Source organism: Heteronotia binoei, chromosome 3 (genome assembly GCF_032191835.1).
Source record: "Heteronotia binoei isolate CCM8104 ecotype False Entrance Well chromosome 3, APGP_CSIRO_Hbin_v1, whole genome shotgun sequence".
In the NCBI taxonomy this organism is placed as follows: domain Eukaryota; kingdom Metazoa; phylum Chordata; class Lepidosauria; order Squamata; family Gekkonidae; genus Heteronotia; species Heteronotia binoei.
In genome coordinates, this window is record NC_083225.1 from 20,981,577 (window position 1) to 21,001,007 (window position 19,431).

The 19,431-nt window shown below is 50.7% G+C and overlaps 1 protein-coding gene across 1 annotated transcript in view; it reads left to right on the forward strand.

Annotated features, from left to right (window-relative positions):
- TSC22D1 (TSC22 domain family member 1) overlaps positions 1-16,894 on the forward strand; it is a 69,446-nt gene extending 52,552 nt beyond the window's left edge. Inside the window, exons 2-3 of the mRNA XM_060235228.1 lie at positions 13,607-13,658; positions 15,504-16,894. Of these exons, the coding sequence (XP_060091211.1) occupies positions 13,607-13,658; positions 15,504-15,761 (310 nt within the window). The 3' untranslated portion in view covers positions 15,762-16,894. The remainder of the gene's footprint in view (positions 1-13,606; positions 13,659-15,503) is intronic.
- Positions 16,895-19,431: the final 2,537 nt, after the last annotated feature.

Below are 19,431 nucleotides of genomic sequence, written 5' to 3' on the forward strand. Positions count from 1 at the left end.
TCTTTAATTGTGTTTGCCTGTGTCCTTTATAAAAATTATATCTCTGCTACCTGATCTTAAATAGGTAGACACACGGCCCACAGACTGGGCTGGCCCGACAAGATCTAATTTATGTCTGATCTGGCCCTCATAACAAATGAGTTCTCCACTCCTGGTTTAGGGTATTTCTTATCCCACTTACCTCTCCGTCGGAGACCCAAATCAGCTTACAAAATGCCAACACACTTTCAATAAAATCCAGTTTAATTCGAGAGGGGTGGCCTCTGACCCATCGTGGCCATGCCCAGGGAGGTGAGAGGCGCTCAGCCTGGTTCTGCTTTCTCACTGGGATGGTTTGGGTGAGGAGGATCGTGCCCCCGAAGGAATGAAGTTTGTGTTTGAGAGGCCTGGTTTCCACTGAGGCAAAGAGAAGCGGCAGGCTCTCAAGAGTTCTACCATGTATGAAATCCGGTTGTTTTTGTTCCATCGGAGCTGAAACCTGCCTGTCTCTGACTTCATTAGGTGCCCAATGTGGCAACTCATCTGTGTGCACCCTGTCACTCTGGATAAAGATCAGGGTGTTTGGGACCCAAAAAGAAAGAGCCTGTCTTGGGGCTGCACTTAGGGAGCGGATGGGAAAAGCAAAGCAAGCGGGACACTTCAAACCTTTTCCATTGTAGCCGGGGGTTCTTTTCAGAGCAGCGAAAATGTTCATCGGTTAAGGGGGGGGGGCATTTATTCCCAATTTAAGCTGTCGATCTGCACCCCACAGACTTCAGAGACAGAACAACAGAAACTCCTCCCTGGAGCCAGCAAAAGGGACGAAGAAGACAAATCTAGACGATCTCTTGCTTTGTAACCAGAACGGCATTTTTGTTCAGAAAGTGGCACCACCAGCTTCAGGTGGTAGTTGGTCCCCCCGGGTGAGCCTTTTCACGTCTTGTTTGGCCCTCAGGTGGGCATCTGATGCAGGCCTTGTCTCATTTCCTTCAGCTGTAGGAGCTGGGCTCCTTTTTCATTCTTCGGGTTAATAACCATACTTTCTGCCTGCCGCTACCACAAAACTTAATCAGAGCAGTTTTTCATAGTTCCATTAAAGCTATGACAAATGTATTTATTCAATGCACAGCAGCCAAGAAGGTCAGAGCGCCTGCTCTGGCTGCAACTCCACTGAGGATGTTCTCCGCAGCCGAGAACGAAACGTCTGGAAGAAAAACTTTCTCCAGTAGAACACAGCGCATGAGCCCGAAAAATTCTACAAACCCTAATGATGTTACCAGCCGTGAAAACCTGAAATCTTTGATAAATGTATTTATTATCAAAGATTTCAGGTTTTTACGGCTGGTAACATCGATGCAACTCAATGCACAGCAGCCAAGAAGGTCAGAGCGCCTGCTCCGGCTGCAACGCCATTGAGGATGTTCTCTGCAGCTGAGAACGAAACATCTGGAAGGAAAACTTTCTCCAGTAGAACACGGCACTTGAGCCCGAAAGATTCTACAAACCCTAAAAATGTATTTATTACTTATTTATTTCATTTGCAGTCCGCCTTTCTCTGCAGGACTCAAGATGGGTTGCACAATTTTAAATAATGTAGAAAGGACAATGAAAGACACACAACCGAGAGGGAATAAAGCTGAGCCCAGAATTAGAAAACTGCACTAAAAATGGTCAGATGCTTACAAGTAATGTAAGAGGGCTGAATTGTAAAACTGGCAAACAGTGCAATAAGTGCTGTAAACCAGGGGTGGCCAACGGTAGCTCTCCAGATGCTTTTTGCCTACGACTCCCATGGCCATGCTGGCTGGGGCTGATGGGAGTTGTCGGCAAAAAAAATCTGGAGAGCTACCGTTGGCCACCCCTGCTGTAAACTGCAAGAAACAAAGGCATCAAAAACTGTCCCAATAGCTTATTATTCCCTTTTTATTAAAATTTTCCCCTAAATAAGTCCGTTTTACACATTTTGCAGAATGAAAAAAAGTGTGGGTGCCTTCGTGGCCTCCTCAGTCGTGCACTTCCACCTCATGGGAGCCACAATAGAGAGAACGCAAACGCAGGAAGTCCCTTCAGAAGGTTTTGATCGGAAGAAGAAGAGGCGGATTTCTACCCTGCCCTTTCCCTCGGAGTCTTAGAGTGGCTTCCCATCTCCTTCCCTTCCTCTCCCCACAACAGGCACCCTGTGAGGCAGGTGGGACTGAGAGAACCGTGACTGGCCCAAGCTCACCCAGTTGCTGCACGTGGAGGAGTGAGGAATCAAACCCAGTTCTCCAGATTAGAGTCTACCGCTCTTAACCACTGCACCAAATGAGTGAAGCTGCCTGGATGGAGCATGCTGAGAGAAGCAGTTCTGTAGCTTATGCAGGTCATGGACCAAGGGTGTTAAGCATGCAGCCCGGGGGCTCCTATCAGGCCCCTGAAGGGCTCCTATCAGGCCCCCGAACAACTAGCTATCATCTGCTGCCTTCTCACTCTCTCTTGCTTCCTTCTGCATCACAGCTTGCTCTGCCAGGCTTGTTCCATTGCACAGCAGAACTACTGAGCCAAGCCTCTCTTCCTTCTATTGGCTGAGGATCCTCCCCCTCTTGGTCCCCTAGGGAAGGAAGGAAAGAGAAAGAGTTTCCTTTGCCCAGTTCCCTGGATTGCGCAGGGGAGAAACAAAGAAAGCACCTTGAAGTCCAACAAGTGTTAATGTTTTGTGTACAAGTTTTAAAAAAATTTTTAATTGTGTTTGTGTCCTTTATAAAGTTTATATCTCTGCTATGTGACAAGGTCTCATTTATGTCACATCTGGCCCTCATAACAAATGAGTTTGACACCCCTGTTTTAGACCATGAAGGGCTTTACTGAAAGTGTTATAAATTAGATTAATAAATATGAGGTAATCCTTGGTATCATTGCCACATCAAAAAAGCTAAACTTCTATCCCTTGCCAAACTGCTCCCAATTTCTTGTAGTCCTATTATTGCTTTAGAAAGCTCTCATTCCCCTGAATATTGGGGTCAGGATAGAACACTTGTTAAAGAAATGAGTTTATCCACCACCACTGAATGATGTAAAGTTAATTTTACATACAGATAAATGCTGACCAGAACTTCATGCTCGTTTGTTTTTATGTCACACAACCAAACATTCTGATATGAAATTACAAATAACCTTTGGGCTGGGTTCAGCCAGCTTTTGTGCACGCCAAGTCTCATAGTTCCAAGTGTAGCCTTTTTGCTGGCTGAAGGGGCTCTTCTTCCCCTCTTCCCCACTGGGAAAACTAGTTGGATCCAGCCCTTTGTAGTTCCACCGAGAACTGCTGAGAGAGGCTGCAGTGAAAAAATATTGCTAAATTTCCAGGCCCCATGATGACCACTGGGAAAGGCAGTAAGGCTAGGGAGAGCTGAAGGCTGCAAGAAAAGCAAAAGACCCAGCATGGGATGGAGGAACTCCGTAAAAGAAGCCACGGCGTTCCTCCGTCTGCAAGACCTGAGAATGGCTGCTAACAATAGGACGTTTTGGAGAACTTTAATTCATAGGGTCACCGTAAGTCAGATAGCTATTTACATTGCTGTGGAGGCTTGAATGTATACTTGTAATGAAGTGTCCCTGTGCGCTATACGTAATGAAATTACGCAATATACAATGATATGCAATTCATTGGCGTCGTAAAGATTGCCCGTATCAAAATTCATACCTCAGTTTTTGTGCAATATTACAATAATTGCAACACTAACTCAAAAACCCTTACCAAAGTCCATGTAAATACAACGATATCCAGAAATCCACAAAGTCCAAATATAACGATATCCAGAAATCCTTAAACCCTGGAAAGTTGTTATTTGCTTTGTATAATATCTTCCACCGCTGGCTTGCACCTTACCATGTAAATAAATCAAAAATTTAATTTAAAGGATGCCAAATGAAGAGCTACCTCTGCTATCTTTTACTTACGTTCTCATTCATAGCCCAGCTCTGTTTTTGGATCAGGATTGAGTCCAGGCTGTTGAAACAAATCGTGATATGAATGAGAACATAAGTCAAAGACGAAGAGTTGTAAGATGAAGAAGAAGAAGAAGAAGAAGATATTGGATTTATATCCCGCCCTCCACTCCGAAGAGTCTCAGAGCGGCTCACAATCTCCTTTACCTTCCTCCCCCACAACAGACACCCTGTGAGGTGGGTGGGGCTAAGAGAGCTCTTACAGCAGCTGCCCTTTCAAGGACAACCTCTGCCAGGGCTATGGCTAACCCAAGGCCATTCCAGCAGGTGCAAGTGGAGGAGTGGGGAATCAAACCCGGTTCTCCCAGATAAGAGTCCACACACTTAACCACTACACCAAACTGGCTCCCAAGATGACCTCCCAACCCCGTATTCATTGGGAAGAGGACATGGAAGAGCTTCAACTTTATGCATTTTAGTTGGATTGTTAACTGATTAGGAAACCACCGTCTGATGGGCCCCCAGGAGCCTATGGAGGTCCATGCCATTTGCTGCTTCTGCTCTGATGTTTCTGAAATAGCTTCAAGGTGGATGCTGCTAATTATCACACAAGAAATGTTGGTAGGGGAAGGGTCCTTCCGCTGGCTGGCTGTGAACGACCCTGCCCAGCCCTTGAGCTAATTGGTACCGGGCATCGAATCCTAGAACGCTGCCTGCTGTTCTAACGGCTAGTTTGGAAGCAAAGTGTGCTGCAGCTTTGCCCGGCCCCTTCCTGCCCGGGGGACTACTTTCCTCCATCACCCCACAGCCCACAGGAGATAAGAGTTGAACAACTGGAGAGCTCTGAAATTGGGGCAAGTCTGTTCGAAGGGAAACATCCCCACCCCCTCCCCATGAGACCTGTCCCCTTTCCATGGAGTAAGGGGAGCCACCAATGGCTAGCGCATCCGAGTGTGTTGGAGAGAGAACAGAGTGACTCATCGCAATTGGAGGTGAGAATCTGTACTCCAGAGAGATTCTGCATGTAGCTACTGGGAAGTGAAATCCTGATCAGGAAGATTTTAATCTCTCTTGATGCTTTATGTAACAGGACATCATGTGGTCACAAGCTCTGTGACGTCATTGCCTGCTCTTGCCTCTGCTGTCTATAACCCTCCGGTGTTATGCGTGGCAAACTTCAAGCAGAAGCACCCACTTAGCTGCTGGCTGCAAATGTTTTATTGTTGTTATTATTATTTTAAAAAAACCAGGCTTCTGAAAGTGCTTCTGCACTCAGGAGGGGCATTTTTGCACTGCTGATGTTAAATGCATTCAGTATGAAAACTCTTCCATGATTCTTTTTGGCGCCTGGTTGGGCAAGATTTGATTGATCAATACAAAAGAGAGCTCAATGTAGCCCCCAGTTCTCCAGGGACGAGGCCTCCAGTCCACAGGGAGCCATGAAAGTGTTCCTGGAGTTGGAGCAGCATCTCAAAAGGTAACTGCACAACAATGTCTTTTGCATTTAATGATGTCTGTTGCAGTTGAAGTCAGTTGCATTTTATTTATTTATTTGGGATTTATTTGGGATTTTGCAAAAACAGCCTCTTTGCCAGAGGGAACGGCTAGTTGGGCTTTTTAAATTTCCAACGGGATAGTGGCTGGATTGACTTAGCTATCGATGATGCGTATTTTAAAGCTAGAGATTGCAATCCCAATGCTGTACAAATTACCTGGGAAATATTTTACAAGACAGTCAGGCGACAGGGATGAACTGGCGGCAATTCTGGTCCAGATTTCAGCTTCGACCTCAGCCCTTCTTGAGGGGCTTGTGGTGACCTCTAGCCCTGCCTCTGGATCCCACCTGGAGGGGAGACAGAAGACCTGCCCATTTCCTTCCTTTGTTGTGAGAAGCAAGAAGGGAGCGTTATCCTTGCTAAGTCTTAGGCACAGATTGCTGGGGAAAGTGCCGCCCAGTCACCGCTGACTTACGGTGACCCCTTGCGGGGTTTTCAAAGGGGTGGTTTTGGCATTGCCCGTCTCTGCACAGTGACCCTCGGTGGTCGCCCACCAAGGGAGCTTACTGCCATTCTAAGTGTATTTCTCTATCATCGCTTCCTTCTGCCTTTCTTTAAGCGGAGTTGTTTAACATGCCCCTGAGCATTTGTCCCACCTAGCTGGAGAGCTGTAAGCCCTGATCTGCAGCCAGGGTTCTTCTTTGCGAGCGTTCTGTCATCCCCGGACCCTCTCGTGTAGCCAGGCGGTGAAGAAGTGTGAGCATCTCGGAGCTTCAGGTCCTGCCTGGCCCCCACCCCAACAAGGGGATAGAGAGGCTGTGGCAGGCACTGGCCTTTCCAGCTGCACCATGTTTGCACTGTTGGGCCACTGATACCCCGGCGAGGAGGTTGATCCTTGAGCTTTGCTTATGCTGTTGGTCCCTGTGAAGCGTCTCTTGTTGCAGCAGGGTGGCGAATTCGGGAACTGCCTCCCAGCGCTTCCTTCCTTGACGGGAAACGGCAGCAGAGTTTGTTCTTGCCTGCAGCTGCCTCTGGGTGCCCACAGCTATGGGACTCCTCGTGAATGGTCTCCTGTCTGTGCAAGTTGGGGCGAAGCAGTGGGATGGGGGGGAATCCAGCCCCTACTCCTTGTGCCTGAGCAGCGTGCTCAGCTGCCTTGGGGAGGGGGGAGCTCCTCAGTTGGGGCTACGGCAGGCATCGGACAACGGACAGGACTCACTTTTGTGTAACTCGAACTGGAAAGCAAGCAGTGTGTGAATCAAGGCAGTCTGGGGGAGGGGGCTTGGGGGGAGGGAGCTGTGGTTTTGGAAGTGGGGTGCCTAAAATTACAATGAATGACCTTGATGAGTGGCGGAAGCTTCTGCTAGCCCTCCGTGCTTGGAGGACTCGGCATTTTGAAAGGGGAAGGTGGGTGGCGAAGCTGCCCTTGGTGGTTTTGGAGGGGCAGGAGGGTCCTTGTGGAGGAGCTGAGAGGCGAGAGTGGAGAGCCAGGAAGGGGGAAGAAGAGCTCCGGACTTGATGCCCTGCTGGGTGGGGGGGAGAAGGTATTGATGATTGAGGGAGATTGGCTTAGTGGCTGGTACTTTCAGCTGGCTGGGCATATTGTGTAGCAGGCATCCAGGAAAACTGAGCTTCTGTTCTCTTATACAGCAGGTATATTCCATCCAATCCTGCTTTTTTTCCTGCAGAGTCCGGGGGGAGGGGGCTCAAAATCCCCCGCCAGTTTTACTGCAGTGATGCTCCATGTGCAGGCAACTCTTGAAGGGTTTTTTTTTGGGGGGGGGGGGTGGACCCTCTGGCACACTTGATTAGCTTCTCAGGAACCCCTTGCAGAGAAACTCCATGTGACTTTCTGCCTCCCCAACACGAAACTTGCGAGTTTGAGTCCAGTCAGGCTCCTTTAAGACCAACACAGTTTAATTCTGGGTCCGTGCTTGTGAAAGCTTCTGCCCGCAATTAAACTTTGTTGGTCTTCAAGGTGTCTGACTTTTTTCTGTGGCTTTGGACCGACACAACTTCCCCACCTGAATCTAACTTAGCAGGGTTGTTTTCTCTGTAGATGGTCGTTCTTTATTGATCTTTCTGCCCTTGCAAGGGGCTACCGAGGTGACTGCCAATTAAAAACAAACCCAAACCGATGACTACCAGACCCCCATTTTGTCGTTCTTTTAATCTGCTAAAAACATTTCCACTACTTTGCATACTAATTCACTGCCCACTCTCTATATATGTAGGAAGGTCTCGGATTCAGCGGGAGCTCACAGGAGCACAGCTCCTGAACCTTTCTGAGAGTTCCACTTCCTCCTTCCTATCTTGTAGGTGCAGCTGCATAACAATCCAGGGATATTGTTATGCAGCTGCAGGGAATCTACCAGGGATAGGGCTTTCTCTGTAATGGCCCCTTCCTGGTGGAACCAGCTGCCGGTAGAGGTGAGGGCCCTGCGGGACCTTGCTCAGTTCCACAGGGCCTGTAAGACAACCCTCTTCCGGCTGGCCTACAACGAATCTGGCATAGGAAACTAAATGTAGCTCTACTAGATTTCTGCTGTGTTTTAATGTTTTTATATTCTAAATGTTTTAATTGTGTAAATGTTTAAACCTAATTTTGTTACGTTGGATTTTATGTGTTGTGAGCCGCCCTGAGCCACCTTGGTGGGAAGGGCGGGATACAAATCATAAATAAATAAATAAAAAATAAATAAAATCCCTGGATGAGCTCCACCACCTATATTTCTACAAAACGACCCCTAATTCTAATTCCATCCCATACCACTGTCAGATGAAGTGTGCTTTTAGCACACGAAAGCTTACATTCTCAATAATACAGTGCTTGGAGTCTGTTGCTATTTGTTCTGTTGCTTTAGACACGGCTGCCCACCTGGATCTAATTAAAAACCAGAGATGATAAACTCGCATTTTTAAAACCATTAAAAGCTGAGCGATAAGCTTGTGGCCAATTGTCCCCTTAGGCAGACTTGCTCCTGAGCTTCCCAGCTCACCTTCCTCCTCCTCCTTCCTTCTGGCTTGCAAGACCATCATGACCTTTTGGTTTCCCACCCAGTTTGAAACGCCCCAGGCGTAAACTCTGTTGCCCCCTCAGGAATCCATGAGAGATTTGCAGAGGTTGGCTGCAGCTCCTTTGGCCTTGCCCCCAGATAGAACCCTTTTGACAGCCTTTTACTCTGAATCTCATGTTCTGGTCTTTGTTACATAAGGGTGAGAAGACCAAAACCGGCAGGCTTCTACTTCGTCTTGAATCCTTTAGCTTTCCAACAGCACAGAAGCCCTCAGTGGGCAGAAAGGCAAAGATGGCTGAATTTGGAGGGGAAAGCTCTGTGCCTGCTGTAAAGGGTGGGAACAGGGGGCAGAGTTGCTAGCACCAGGTTGGGGAATACCTGGAGATTGGGGGGGGGGGGGTACAATCCCATCGAGATTTGGGGAGGGTACAATCCCATCGAGTCCACCTTCCACAGCAGCCATTTTTTCTGGGGGGACCGACCTCTGTAGCGTGGAGGTCAGTTGTAACAGTGGAGGATTACCAGCCACCCCCTGGAGGTTGGCTGCCCACGTTTTTCTTGATGGGGGGTGCTTCCAGGGGAGTAGAAGAGTGGAGCAGCTAGTGTGGGGGGGGGAGGGTATTCAAGGGGGCCTGTAAAAAGAGCCAGTTGTTTTCTTAGGCCTGGTGTGTTCTCACAGCTGTTACATAAGTCCATCCGTAGGACCCCACCTCACTCCCTGGTTCATTAGCAGCCTTTGGAGTGACTGAGAGGTCTCAACCCGTCGCATCCCGTGTACAGCTGGAGATCACTTCAGTGTGTGAAATCATGTCTTGGGGAGGGGGGGAGGGTGTTATCTATTTAATTCATTTTTGCCCCGCCTTTCTCCCCAGTGGGGGACCCAAGGCGGCTTGTGCCATTCTCCTCCCCTCACAACGATCCTGTGAGGTAGGCCAGGCTGAGAGGGCATGACTGGCCCCAGGTTGCCCGGTGAGCTTCATGGCATGAATGGGATTCTCTGTGACCCTAGCCATATGCCGGCTGTCAGGAGAGCCAGTGTGGTTTAGTGGTTAAGCGCATGGAACCGGGTTTGAAGAATTGTAGATTTATACCCCGCCCTTCTCTCTGAATCAGAGACTCAGAGCAGCTTGCAGTCTCCTGTATCTTCTCCCCACACAACAGACACCCTGTGAGTGGGTGGGGCTGAGAGAGCTCTCCCAGAAGCTGCCCTTTCCAGGACAACCTCTGCCAGAGCTATGGCTGACCTAAGGCCATCCCAGCAGCTGCAAGTGGAGGAGTGCGGAATCAAACCTGGTTCTCCCAGCTAAGAGTCCATACACACTACACCCAACTGGCTCTCTATTAGAGCTACAGCTGACCCAAGGCCATTCCAGCAGCTGCACGTGGAGGAGTGGGGAATCAAACCTGGTTCTCCCAGATAGGAGTCCACGCACTTAACCATTACAGGAGTGGGGAATCAAACCTGGTTCTCCCAGATAGGAGTCCACACACTTAACCATTACAGGAGTGGGGAATCAAACCTGGTTCTCCCAGATAGGAGTCCACGCACTTAACCATTACAGGAGTGGGGAATCAAACCTGGTTCTCCCAGATAAGAGTCCACGCTCTTAACTTAACCTTTCATGCCTCTGAATCCCCACAGAAGTGTGGTGTGGTTTGGCTCAGGCACAATCTATACCGCCCTTGGTGCTGGCGGCCGGGGGGGCATCTGCGACCCCAGAGGGAAAGCTTGAGATAGAATCCTGGCTCCTGTGTCAGTGTTCATCACCCCACATGAAATCAGAAAGGTTAAAACAGCTTGCCATGGCAAAGATGGCTTTTTGTGTGTATGATGTCAGAAGTGGGTCTCAGCCCCACCCACCCCCCCGTTTCACCCTAGTGTGAATGTTGTAGATGCTGCAGTGCATAAAAAGCATAGTGCATAAGAAGAAAAGCAGAAGTTCAGTGTCCCAGAAGACGTAATGCCAGGAATCCAGTCAGTTGTGACTCCTCGCTGCGTTCCCATGAGATGAGTACACATCTTCTCTCCCTTTACACATCAAGGGGAAATTCCTCTCCTCCCCCCAGGACTGTTGGATTGTGATAGGGGTTTTTTTTTTGGTTGGGGGGGGTGTTCAGGTGGTAGTTAACAGCGCCGTGCCACATCTCTCTTTCATAATGCCTGACAGACTTATTAATGCACATAAAAATTATAGTCCTTTCTTGCTTGCTATGAGAAATGCTGCTGCGCAAATCTTCATTATTACCAGTCATTTGCTACTTTCGGTTGTGTGTTTGAATTCCCCAGAGACCTTCTCACATGTTGTTCCTCTCAGCCACCCTGCGAGAGTGTGGCCTCTCCTCTTTCCCTCCCACAGCAGTGGCGGAGGCGAGATTTGCCTGGAGGGCTCTTCGCCTGCAGCAGAAGCACCTTCGTTCTCGCCCTGTTTAACGCAGCATTTTTAAACTCTCTACGTTTGCACACCCAGCCGGTCCCAGGGCTGGTGGCAGCTTCTGGCTCAGACTGCTAGATTCGGGGGTGGGGGCTGGGGGAGGCCAAATGTCTGAACAGTGACCAGGTAAGGGGGATGGCGAGTTTATAGGAATGTTGTCGGTCTTTGGAGTGGCAACATGTGAAGACGTCCTGGTGCCTCAGTGTAAACTGGACAAGTGGCCGGCGATTGGCAGTGCGGTGCTTTCTCTAGCAGGAGTAAATCTGCTGTGACTCCTTTTTGTGGTTTTGGTCTCTGAGAGAAGCGGTTCTTATGCCTGTTGAAAGGAGCCACCAAGAGTCAGTAGGACCGAGCTCCTTCTCTGGCACTTTGAGAGGTCCTTGGTCTAGCATTACTACAAATGTGTTACCACTTAAAGGTAGACGTTCGTTCTGGTGGCTTGCCTTCTTTACGGAGGAAATGTGGAGGAGGGAACGGTTCGGGTGGCGTTTCCACTGGCATGCTTGGGGCTCTTTAGCTTGGAGAAACGTCGACTGCGGGGTGACATGATAAGAGTTTTACAAGATTATACATGGGATGGAGAAGGTAGAGAAAGAAGTCCTTTTCTCCCTTTCTCGCAATACAAGAACTCGTGGGCATTCAATGAAATTGCTGAGCAGTCGGGCTAGAACGGATAAAAGGAAGTACTTCTTCACCCAAAGGGTGATTAACATGTGGAATTCACTGCCACAGGAGGTGGTGGCGGCTACAAGCATAGCCAGCTTCAAGAGGGGGTTAGATAAAAATATGGAGCAGAGGTCCATCAGTGGCTATTAGCCACAGTGTGTATATATATGAATAATATATATATATTATATATATATATATATATATATATATATATATATAAATTTTGGCCACTGTGTGACACAGAGTGTTGGACTGGATGGGCCATTGGCCTGATCCAACATGGCTTCTCTTACGTTCTTATGCAGTGCTGCCCAGTGGGTTTCTTGAGCCTTTTTTGGGAGGGGGGGAGGGGAGTTGTTTTTAAGATTACTGAAGAAAAGAACAATAGAGTCTAGCAGCTACAATAAGCTCCTTAGGAGGGGGGAAGGTGGCCGGCTGGTGCCCAAGAAGTCGAAAGTAATCGGATTATTTCTTGGCTTTCCCCGGGTGCTCTGTGTCTGTGGCAGCCGTGCATAAAATGTGGCACTGTGCAGGAGTGCTTCTTTTATTTGGGGAGGGCTCCCCCCCATAAGTGGTGTTAGAACGGATGGCCTATTCTGGCTAACAACCTCACTCCAAGCTGAGTTGCTCCCTTCTAAGTGCACTGTCTGAGTTCGATCCTGGCGGAGGCTAGATTCAGATAGCCGGCTCAAGGTTAACTCAGCCTTCCATCCTTCCGAGGTCAGTAAAATGAGTACCGAGCTTGCTGGGGGGGGGGGGGGAGTGTAAAGACTGGGGAAGGCAGTGGCAAACCACCCCGTAAAAAGTCTGCCTTGAAAATGTTGTGATGTGATCTCACCCCAGAGTCGGAAACAACTGCTGCTTGCACAAGGGGACTACCTTTACCTTTTTAAAGTGCACTGAAGTCGGGGCCGTGGCTGGAGTGTAGGCCTAGGAATCTCAAGAGGGCCAGGTTCGAATCCCCACTCTGCCATGCTGGTTTGCTAGATGAACCTCAGGCCAGTCGCAGCCTCTTGACCAGAACTACCTCATGGATTTGGGGGGGGGGGGGAGAAGGTGGGTGTCAGCGAGGAAGGAGTTCTGGGTCTGTCGGGGTAAAAGGGTGTGAACAACGCAAACTGAACTGTTGGAAAAGGCTTAGAGGAGGAGGAGGACTGGCAGTGTGTCTTTTGGAAGGCAGAAGAAGCCAACGTTGCCAGCTCCAGGTTGGCCAATTCCTGGAGATTTTTTTTTGGGGGGGGGGAGAAGGTGGGTGTCAGCCAGGAAGGAGTTCTGGGTCTGCCGGGGCGAAAGGGTGGGAGCAATGCAAACTGAACTGCTGGAAAAGGCTTAGAGGAGGGGGCTGGCTTTTGGAGGGCAGGAGAAGCCAGCGTTGCCAGCTCCGGGTTGGCCAATTCCTGGAGATTTGGGGGCGGAGAGCAGGGTTTTAGGAGCAAGGGGGGGGGGGAGAGTTATGCTGTTTCAGTAGAGCCGACCCTCCAAATCAGCCCTTTTCTTCAGGGGAGTGGGGAACCCGAAGCGCCCTGTTGTTTTGCGCCTCTCCCGTGCGCCACGATCCGCAGCAGGTTCCCTGGGCGCAAGGGAGGTTGGGGGGGGGGGCCGCTGGCCGGGGAGCCCCCTCCCTCCTTCCTCGGGGCGTGGCCTGTGCGGGGGGGCGTGGCCTGGCGTCGGAGCAGCCAATGGGCGCCGCCGCCGCCGCCTTTTGCAGGCATCCTCCATCCTGCTGGAGCCCCCGCGGGCGTTTGGCGCTCGGTGGAGACCGTGGCCGCTGCTGCCGCCGCCTGTGCTGCGGGGCTCCCGGGGGCTGGCGTGCCTCCTCTCGTGCTGGGCGGGCGATGGATGTGGGCGTCTGCCGCCTCCGGCACTTCTCCATCTCCTTCCTCTCCTCGCTGCTGGGCACCGACTCCTCCGCGCCGGCCCTCGACGCCGCCAGGTAGTGCAGCAGGCGCAGGCGGCCCCTCCTCTGGCCCGGGGCTGGAGACTGGGGCTGGGGGCCGAGACTGGGACTGGAGGCTGGGGCTGGGACCGGGGCTGCGGCTACTCACGGGCTCTTCTCCTTCCCCCCCCCCTCCCGGCTTGTGTCTTGCAGCTCCTCGGGCGCCAGCGTCGTCGCCATCGACAACAAGATCGAGCAAGCCATGGTAGGAGCTCGCGGGGGAGGGAGGCCTTGCTTGCTGGGGACCCCCCCCTTCCCCCCCCCCCCGGGGCCGGCCTGGGAGAGGCCCTGCTGCTCGCTGTTGCTAGGCAAACTCGGCCTCCCCCTCCCGGCTATTAATAGCGCGCCCGCCCATTGGCTGCAGCTCGCCTGACGTCACCGGAGGGGAGGAGGGAGGGGGAATGCGGCAAGGGGAGGGGAGGAGGGGGGCAGCGCTGCAACCCCCCCCCCACTGCCTTGGGGGGCCGGATCTGCAAGGCGGGCATCGTGGCAGAGAGCTGCGGGGGCGTCCCAGGCTGCTGGAGAATGATGCGCCCCGTGGGGGGGGGGGTTGCTCTTGCAAGGACCTGCCAGGGCTGAGCCTGCCCCGCTTCCAAGATGGGGCGAGCCGCCTGGCTGGAAATGACATCCCATGGCTTACAAGCCCCCCCCCCCCCCCGCAGAGCCAAAGAAAAAGAAGGGTGCATGTGGTGGGGGGGTTTGCACTTGCAAGGACCTGTCAGGGATGCTCCGCTTCCGAGATGGGGCAAGCCGCCTGGCTGGGAGTGACATCCCATGATTTACAAGCACCTCCAGCAGAGCCAAAGGAAAAGAGGGGTGCATGTTGGCGGGAGGGGGGAGAAGGCGGGTGTCAGCCAGGAAGGAGTCTGGGTCTGCCGAGGCGAAAGGGTGTGAACAATGCAAACTGAACTGCCCCAGCAGAGCCGAAGGAAAAGAGGGGTGCATGTCAGCAGGAGGGTCAACGCCTACCCTGCAATTACAAGCCAGCAGGAATGAGAAAGGCACCAAGGAGAGGGGGGGGGGGGGCAGCCACCTAGAAGGCCCTGCCCCTCCTGGCCAGAGGTTTGCGGCAGTGGTGAGCGACGGTAGTTGGTGGGGTTTGGTCCCAGAAGGTGGCTTTGGTGTTGCCGCTGGAATGCAAAGACCGATATGTGGCTTCCGCGCCAACCAAAGGACACAGGGCATATTTTGTGCCACTGTAGGATGGCTTCTTCTGTGCCCAGATGTTTTGCCCAGGCTTCTGTTCTTGCCTTTTGTGAATGGCACTGAACGGAGAGGGAAACAAGAGGGAGTTGCAGGAAGATCCCAGCTCTGCCTTGCAGGTTGTGGAGCTGATGTAAACGCAGGTCATTTAGCAATATGAACATATGAAGCTGCCTTATACTGAATCAGGCCCTCAGTCCATCAAAGTCAGTATTTTCTCAGACTGGCAGCGGCTCTCCAGGGTCTCTAGCTGAGGTTTTTCACACCTATTTGCCTGGACCCTTTTTTGGAGATGCCAGGGATTGAACCTGGGGCCTTCTGCTTACCAAGCAGATGCTCTACCACTGAGCCACCGTCCCTCCCCTTTAGTGGCTCTCCAGGGTCCCTAGCTGAGGTTTTTCACACCTATTTGCCTGGACCCTTTTTTTGGAGATGCCAGGGATTGAACTTGGGACCTTCTGCTTACCAAGCAGATGCTCTACCACTGAGCCACCATCCCTCCCCTTTAGTGGCTCTCCAGGGTCTCTAGCTGAGGTTTTTCACACCTATTTGCCTGGACCCTTTTTTGGAGATGCCGGGGATTGAACCTGGGACCTTCTGCTTCCCAAGCAGATGCTCTACCACTGAGCCACCGTCCCTCACAATAGACAGACAGACGTTCATTCCTGGGCTTCACAGAGAGGCAGGGATGGGAAGAGGTCCAGCCTCCAGATCCTGAGTATGTGGAGAAAGCTGCAGATGCAAGTCACCCGTGGCATTGAGGAGATGAGGTGCAGGGGGCCTGTTTGACCCGTGGCCTCCTTGGGCAGCCCTTTCCTGGAATCCTAACCGTTGTCCCTTTTTCCAGGATCTAGTTAAGAGCCATTTGATGTATGCGGTCAGAGAGGAAGTGGAGGTCCTGAAGGAGCAGATCAAAGAGCTCATAGAGAAAAACAACCAGCTGGAGCAGGAAAACTCCCTCCTGAAGACGCTGGCCAGCCCGGAGCAGCTGGCCCAGTTGCAAGCACAGTTGCAGACCAGCTCTTCGCCGGCATCCTCCCAGCCGCAAGGGACAGGGCAGCCGCCGCCCCAGCCGGCACTCCCGGGCTCAGGACCTTCAGCGTAGCCGGAAAACCTCTCTGCAAAAATGCACCGGACTCGGCCAAGGCAGGACTGCCGGAAGTACAGCCGAGCGGCCCTCTGCCCGCCTTTACTGCATGCTCTCCTTGCCCTCCCCGTTGTGAAGCCTCCGCTGCGACTGGTGCCCGTCGGCGCCAGAAGGTGCTTTGTTTTCTTCCCCAGTATTTAAGGTGTTCTCTTGGGGTTTGGGCGGGGGGGAGCCTCAGCTCTCTTAAGACACGCTTGCTGGCGGGGGCGCAGAACCGTCTGGGGAGTCAAGACAGATGCGCTGGAGACAGCGGCAGCCGCTAAGAGCTGAAGATGTTTTTCCTGGAGAACTGTCTTCTGGAGCCACGGAGAACACGAGTGGCAGTGCTATGAAGTGTGGAGATATGAAGAAGTAGGCCGGGGGTGCTGGGAATGAAGGAACCCCCCCCACCCCTTTAGCATTCCACCCAGGAGCCAAAGCAGTAACTACCGAGAAGGACCTCGGAGAAGGGGAAGGAGGAGGGAAGTCAGTGTTTGACGCCTACAACCTTAAAACGCAAATGTGCACTTAAAATTGTTTTTTCTGTAGTCGAAATGTTTTCCAAAATGGTGTTTTTAGGAGGAGAGCAGGTATGTGACACGTTGGCTGTGACGTTGTGTAGGATCGTAAAAATGAAGGTTTATTTGCTTAATGTATATTTGTGTACGTAGTGTAATTACCTTGTAAAATAGAAACTGTAACTAAGTAAATTGTACAGAATGAATTCCAAAGGGTAAACTGAACATGTTTGGAGAGGGGTGTGGTTTTTTTTTTTTTTTGGTTTGTTTAATTTTATTTTTGATGCTCCACAATTAAGATTTGCACCTACACGGCTCTTAAGAAACTGGCTGATTGTTCTCTGTGCAAAGCAATTTTCTTGGATCTGAATACCTTGAAGCCAAATTAGTTCAGATTCAAGCTGGGGGGACCAGCCACTCCAGAAAACGATCGGTCTCACAATGGTGGGTTTTCTTTTGTTTTGCATATGATCCGTATAGTAGTATGCATACATTTCTGCGCATGTTCTTTGGGGGAAAAGTAAATTGTAAACATCAGAATATTTAACTATTGCACTTCTCGCGTTCAAATAAAGCATCAAATGTTGATTAGAAGCCACAGTTTGAAGGTAATTGCCGCTTTTCGCTCTGGCATTCTAAAAGATCGTTTAAACAGACACCCTTGCAGTTATAAACCAAGGAGCACTTTTCACCGAACTGGATGCAGCCCATGAGTAAAACACAAAGGGTTAGAGTGGCCCCCAGCTGGTTATGAAATCTTGCTTGTCTCTGCTAGCCCAGTCATGGAAAACGCAGCCTTTTCTGGCTAGGAAACGGCTCTCCTGAGCTGTTTGGGAAATGCAGCAGTAGCAGCTGTTCCTTAGCAACAAACGAGGCTCCCTTCCTGTGGGACTTGGGCCACGTTTGTGCTTGGTGGCCCCAAAGAGAGTGGCTGCTGCAAGGACGTCTTGAATGTGTTAGTTGGGTGTCTTCGTGGATTAGGTTTCTAGGAGTGGAAGTAACGATAAACAATGCTGAGCATCTGAAGGGTGCGTTTGAGCACTGGATGCACGTTCCTTTGGAGCAATCCTCGGAGGCCCCTGGCTTTGTCCCCCCATGGTGGAGAGGAGTTGCCCAAGGCTTCCTGCTGGTGAAGGATCTGATTAGGATCTGGGAGACCCATGTTTGGCTTTGCACTGTGCCATGGCGGTTTGCTGGGTGCCTTCTCAGGCCAGCCACACAGCCTCGGCCTAATGTGTACCTCGCAGGGCTCTTGGGAGGATAAAATGCCTTGTAAAAATGGGCTTGAACACCCCTGAGCCAAAGCATAAAGATGTTGTAGTAACTGAAAGGTGCTTTAGAAGGCATTCTGTGATGGGGGGGAATGTGGAAGAAGATGGTGAAGAATGGGGGGAGCTGGAACTGGTTTTTTTAAAACAAAATTTCTAAAATATTCCATTGTTGCTGCGACCCTCTTTGAAAGCTTTGAGACTGCTCCTCCAAAGAACTCCGAGGGCACCCCCAGCCCTGTCTGGGTATTTATGCTGACGTAAATCTTAACCACTTAGATCAGGGGTGGCCAGCGGTAGCTCTCCAGATGTTTTTTGCCTACAACTCCCATCAATGGCTGGGGCTGATGGGAGTTGTAGGCAAAAAAACATCTGGAGAGCTACCGTTGGCCACCCCTGACTTAGATCTATAATATGTCTAAATTTCAGTGTTTATTATAGCTGATTTATTCAGTTTATTCCTTTTGAAAAGAATTTTAAGTTGTCAAGATTTATTTCTGCAGCTGCTGGCCAAGCGGCGTTCCTTGTAGAGCCAAGAGAACGTCATTGCAAAAACGCTGTTTGGTTCTCAGAAACGCAAGTATGGTTTTGTTAAAGATGATTGTTTGGCGGTTTGCAAGTTTGGTGCCTGACTTTGAAAGGCTGACAGAAGTCACATTTGATGGCCCTCACCCTGAAGCGCAGGTTTTAAATTTGGCCTTGCCTAAACATTGTTTTTTGAAGTGGTAGAAATGGAATGAATCTTTGGTTTTATGAGTGGCCTGCTGCATTTTCTTGATTGCAGCGGTGGTGATCCCAGCTGACTTATGGCGACCCCTCAGGGGGTTTCCAAGCAAGAGACTTCAGAGGTGGTTTGCCATTGCCCACCTCCCCCGTCATGACCCTGCGCTTCCCTTCTTAGATTCCCAGATCTGAAGAGATCCAGCTAGCCTGGGCCGTCCACAGCACGGCCTTGATCATAGTACTGATTGCATAATACATTATGAAAATGGAGTCTGGGGAAGGATAGAAAGGCCCTTCCCACTGTACTTCTTGTGCATATTAGGGCTTTTTTTTTTTTGAGCAGGAACGCCGTTACAGCTGGCTTGGTGTCATGGGGCGTGCCCTATGAGTTCCCGCTCAGCTTTTTCTACAAAAAAAAAACCTGGTGCATATAAAGGTGCGGAAGTCTCTGCACAGAGAATATAGAGCACCAAAAGACACACAGACACACCCAGCTGTTGTATTAACAGGACATAAGAGAGACCGGCAGCTTCCCCGCAGCACCAATGTACTGAAAGGCGGGATTTTGTTTCTAGCAGGAGAACTGCTGAATTTCCCTTCGTTCAAGCTGCTGGCACAGAAGAGTCTAAGCGCATCTTTTGCATTTGAAAACAGGTGATAGGGTCATGAGTACGTATTTTGACAGTGAAAATTAATGATGCGTTTGGTTTAATTGCAACGTGATAAGCAGCACTTAGGTCCCCTGTGCCCCTTCCCCAGAATCTGACGTGCTGCTGGCTGATGCCTGTTTCCCCTGCTTCCCTCTTTTCCCAGCAGCTGTCTGGACACCTCAAAAAGGAGTTCTCTGCCTGAAAAGCACTAGTGGCTGCAGAGGAGAGTAAAGTGTGGGGGGGGTGTGTGTGCGAATTCTTTTGTGCACCTCTTTCTGTTTAGGAAGGAGGGACTGACAAGAAGCAAGAGGCAAGCTTGCCCATTCTCCCCTCATTGATAGAACCACAAGGCTTTACTTAGAAATAACGCAAAGGGCTGAATTCCTAGGGACAGACAGGTTTCAATTGTTGCAGGGGAAGCCCCATTTGCAGCTTTTAAAAAATACTATTATGATCAGCGTTCCCTCTTAAGCTGAGTGAGCGTGCGCCA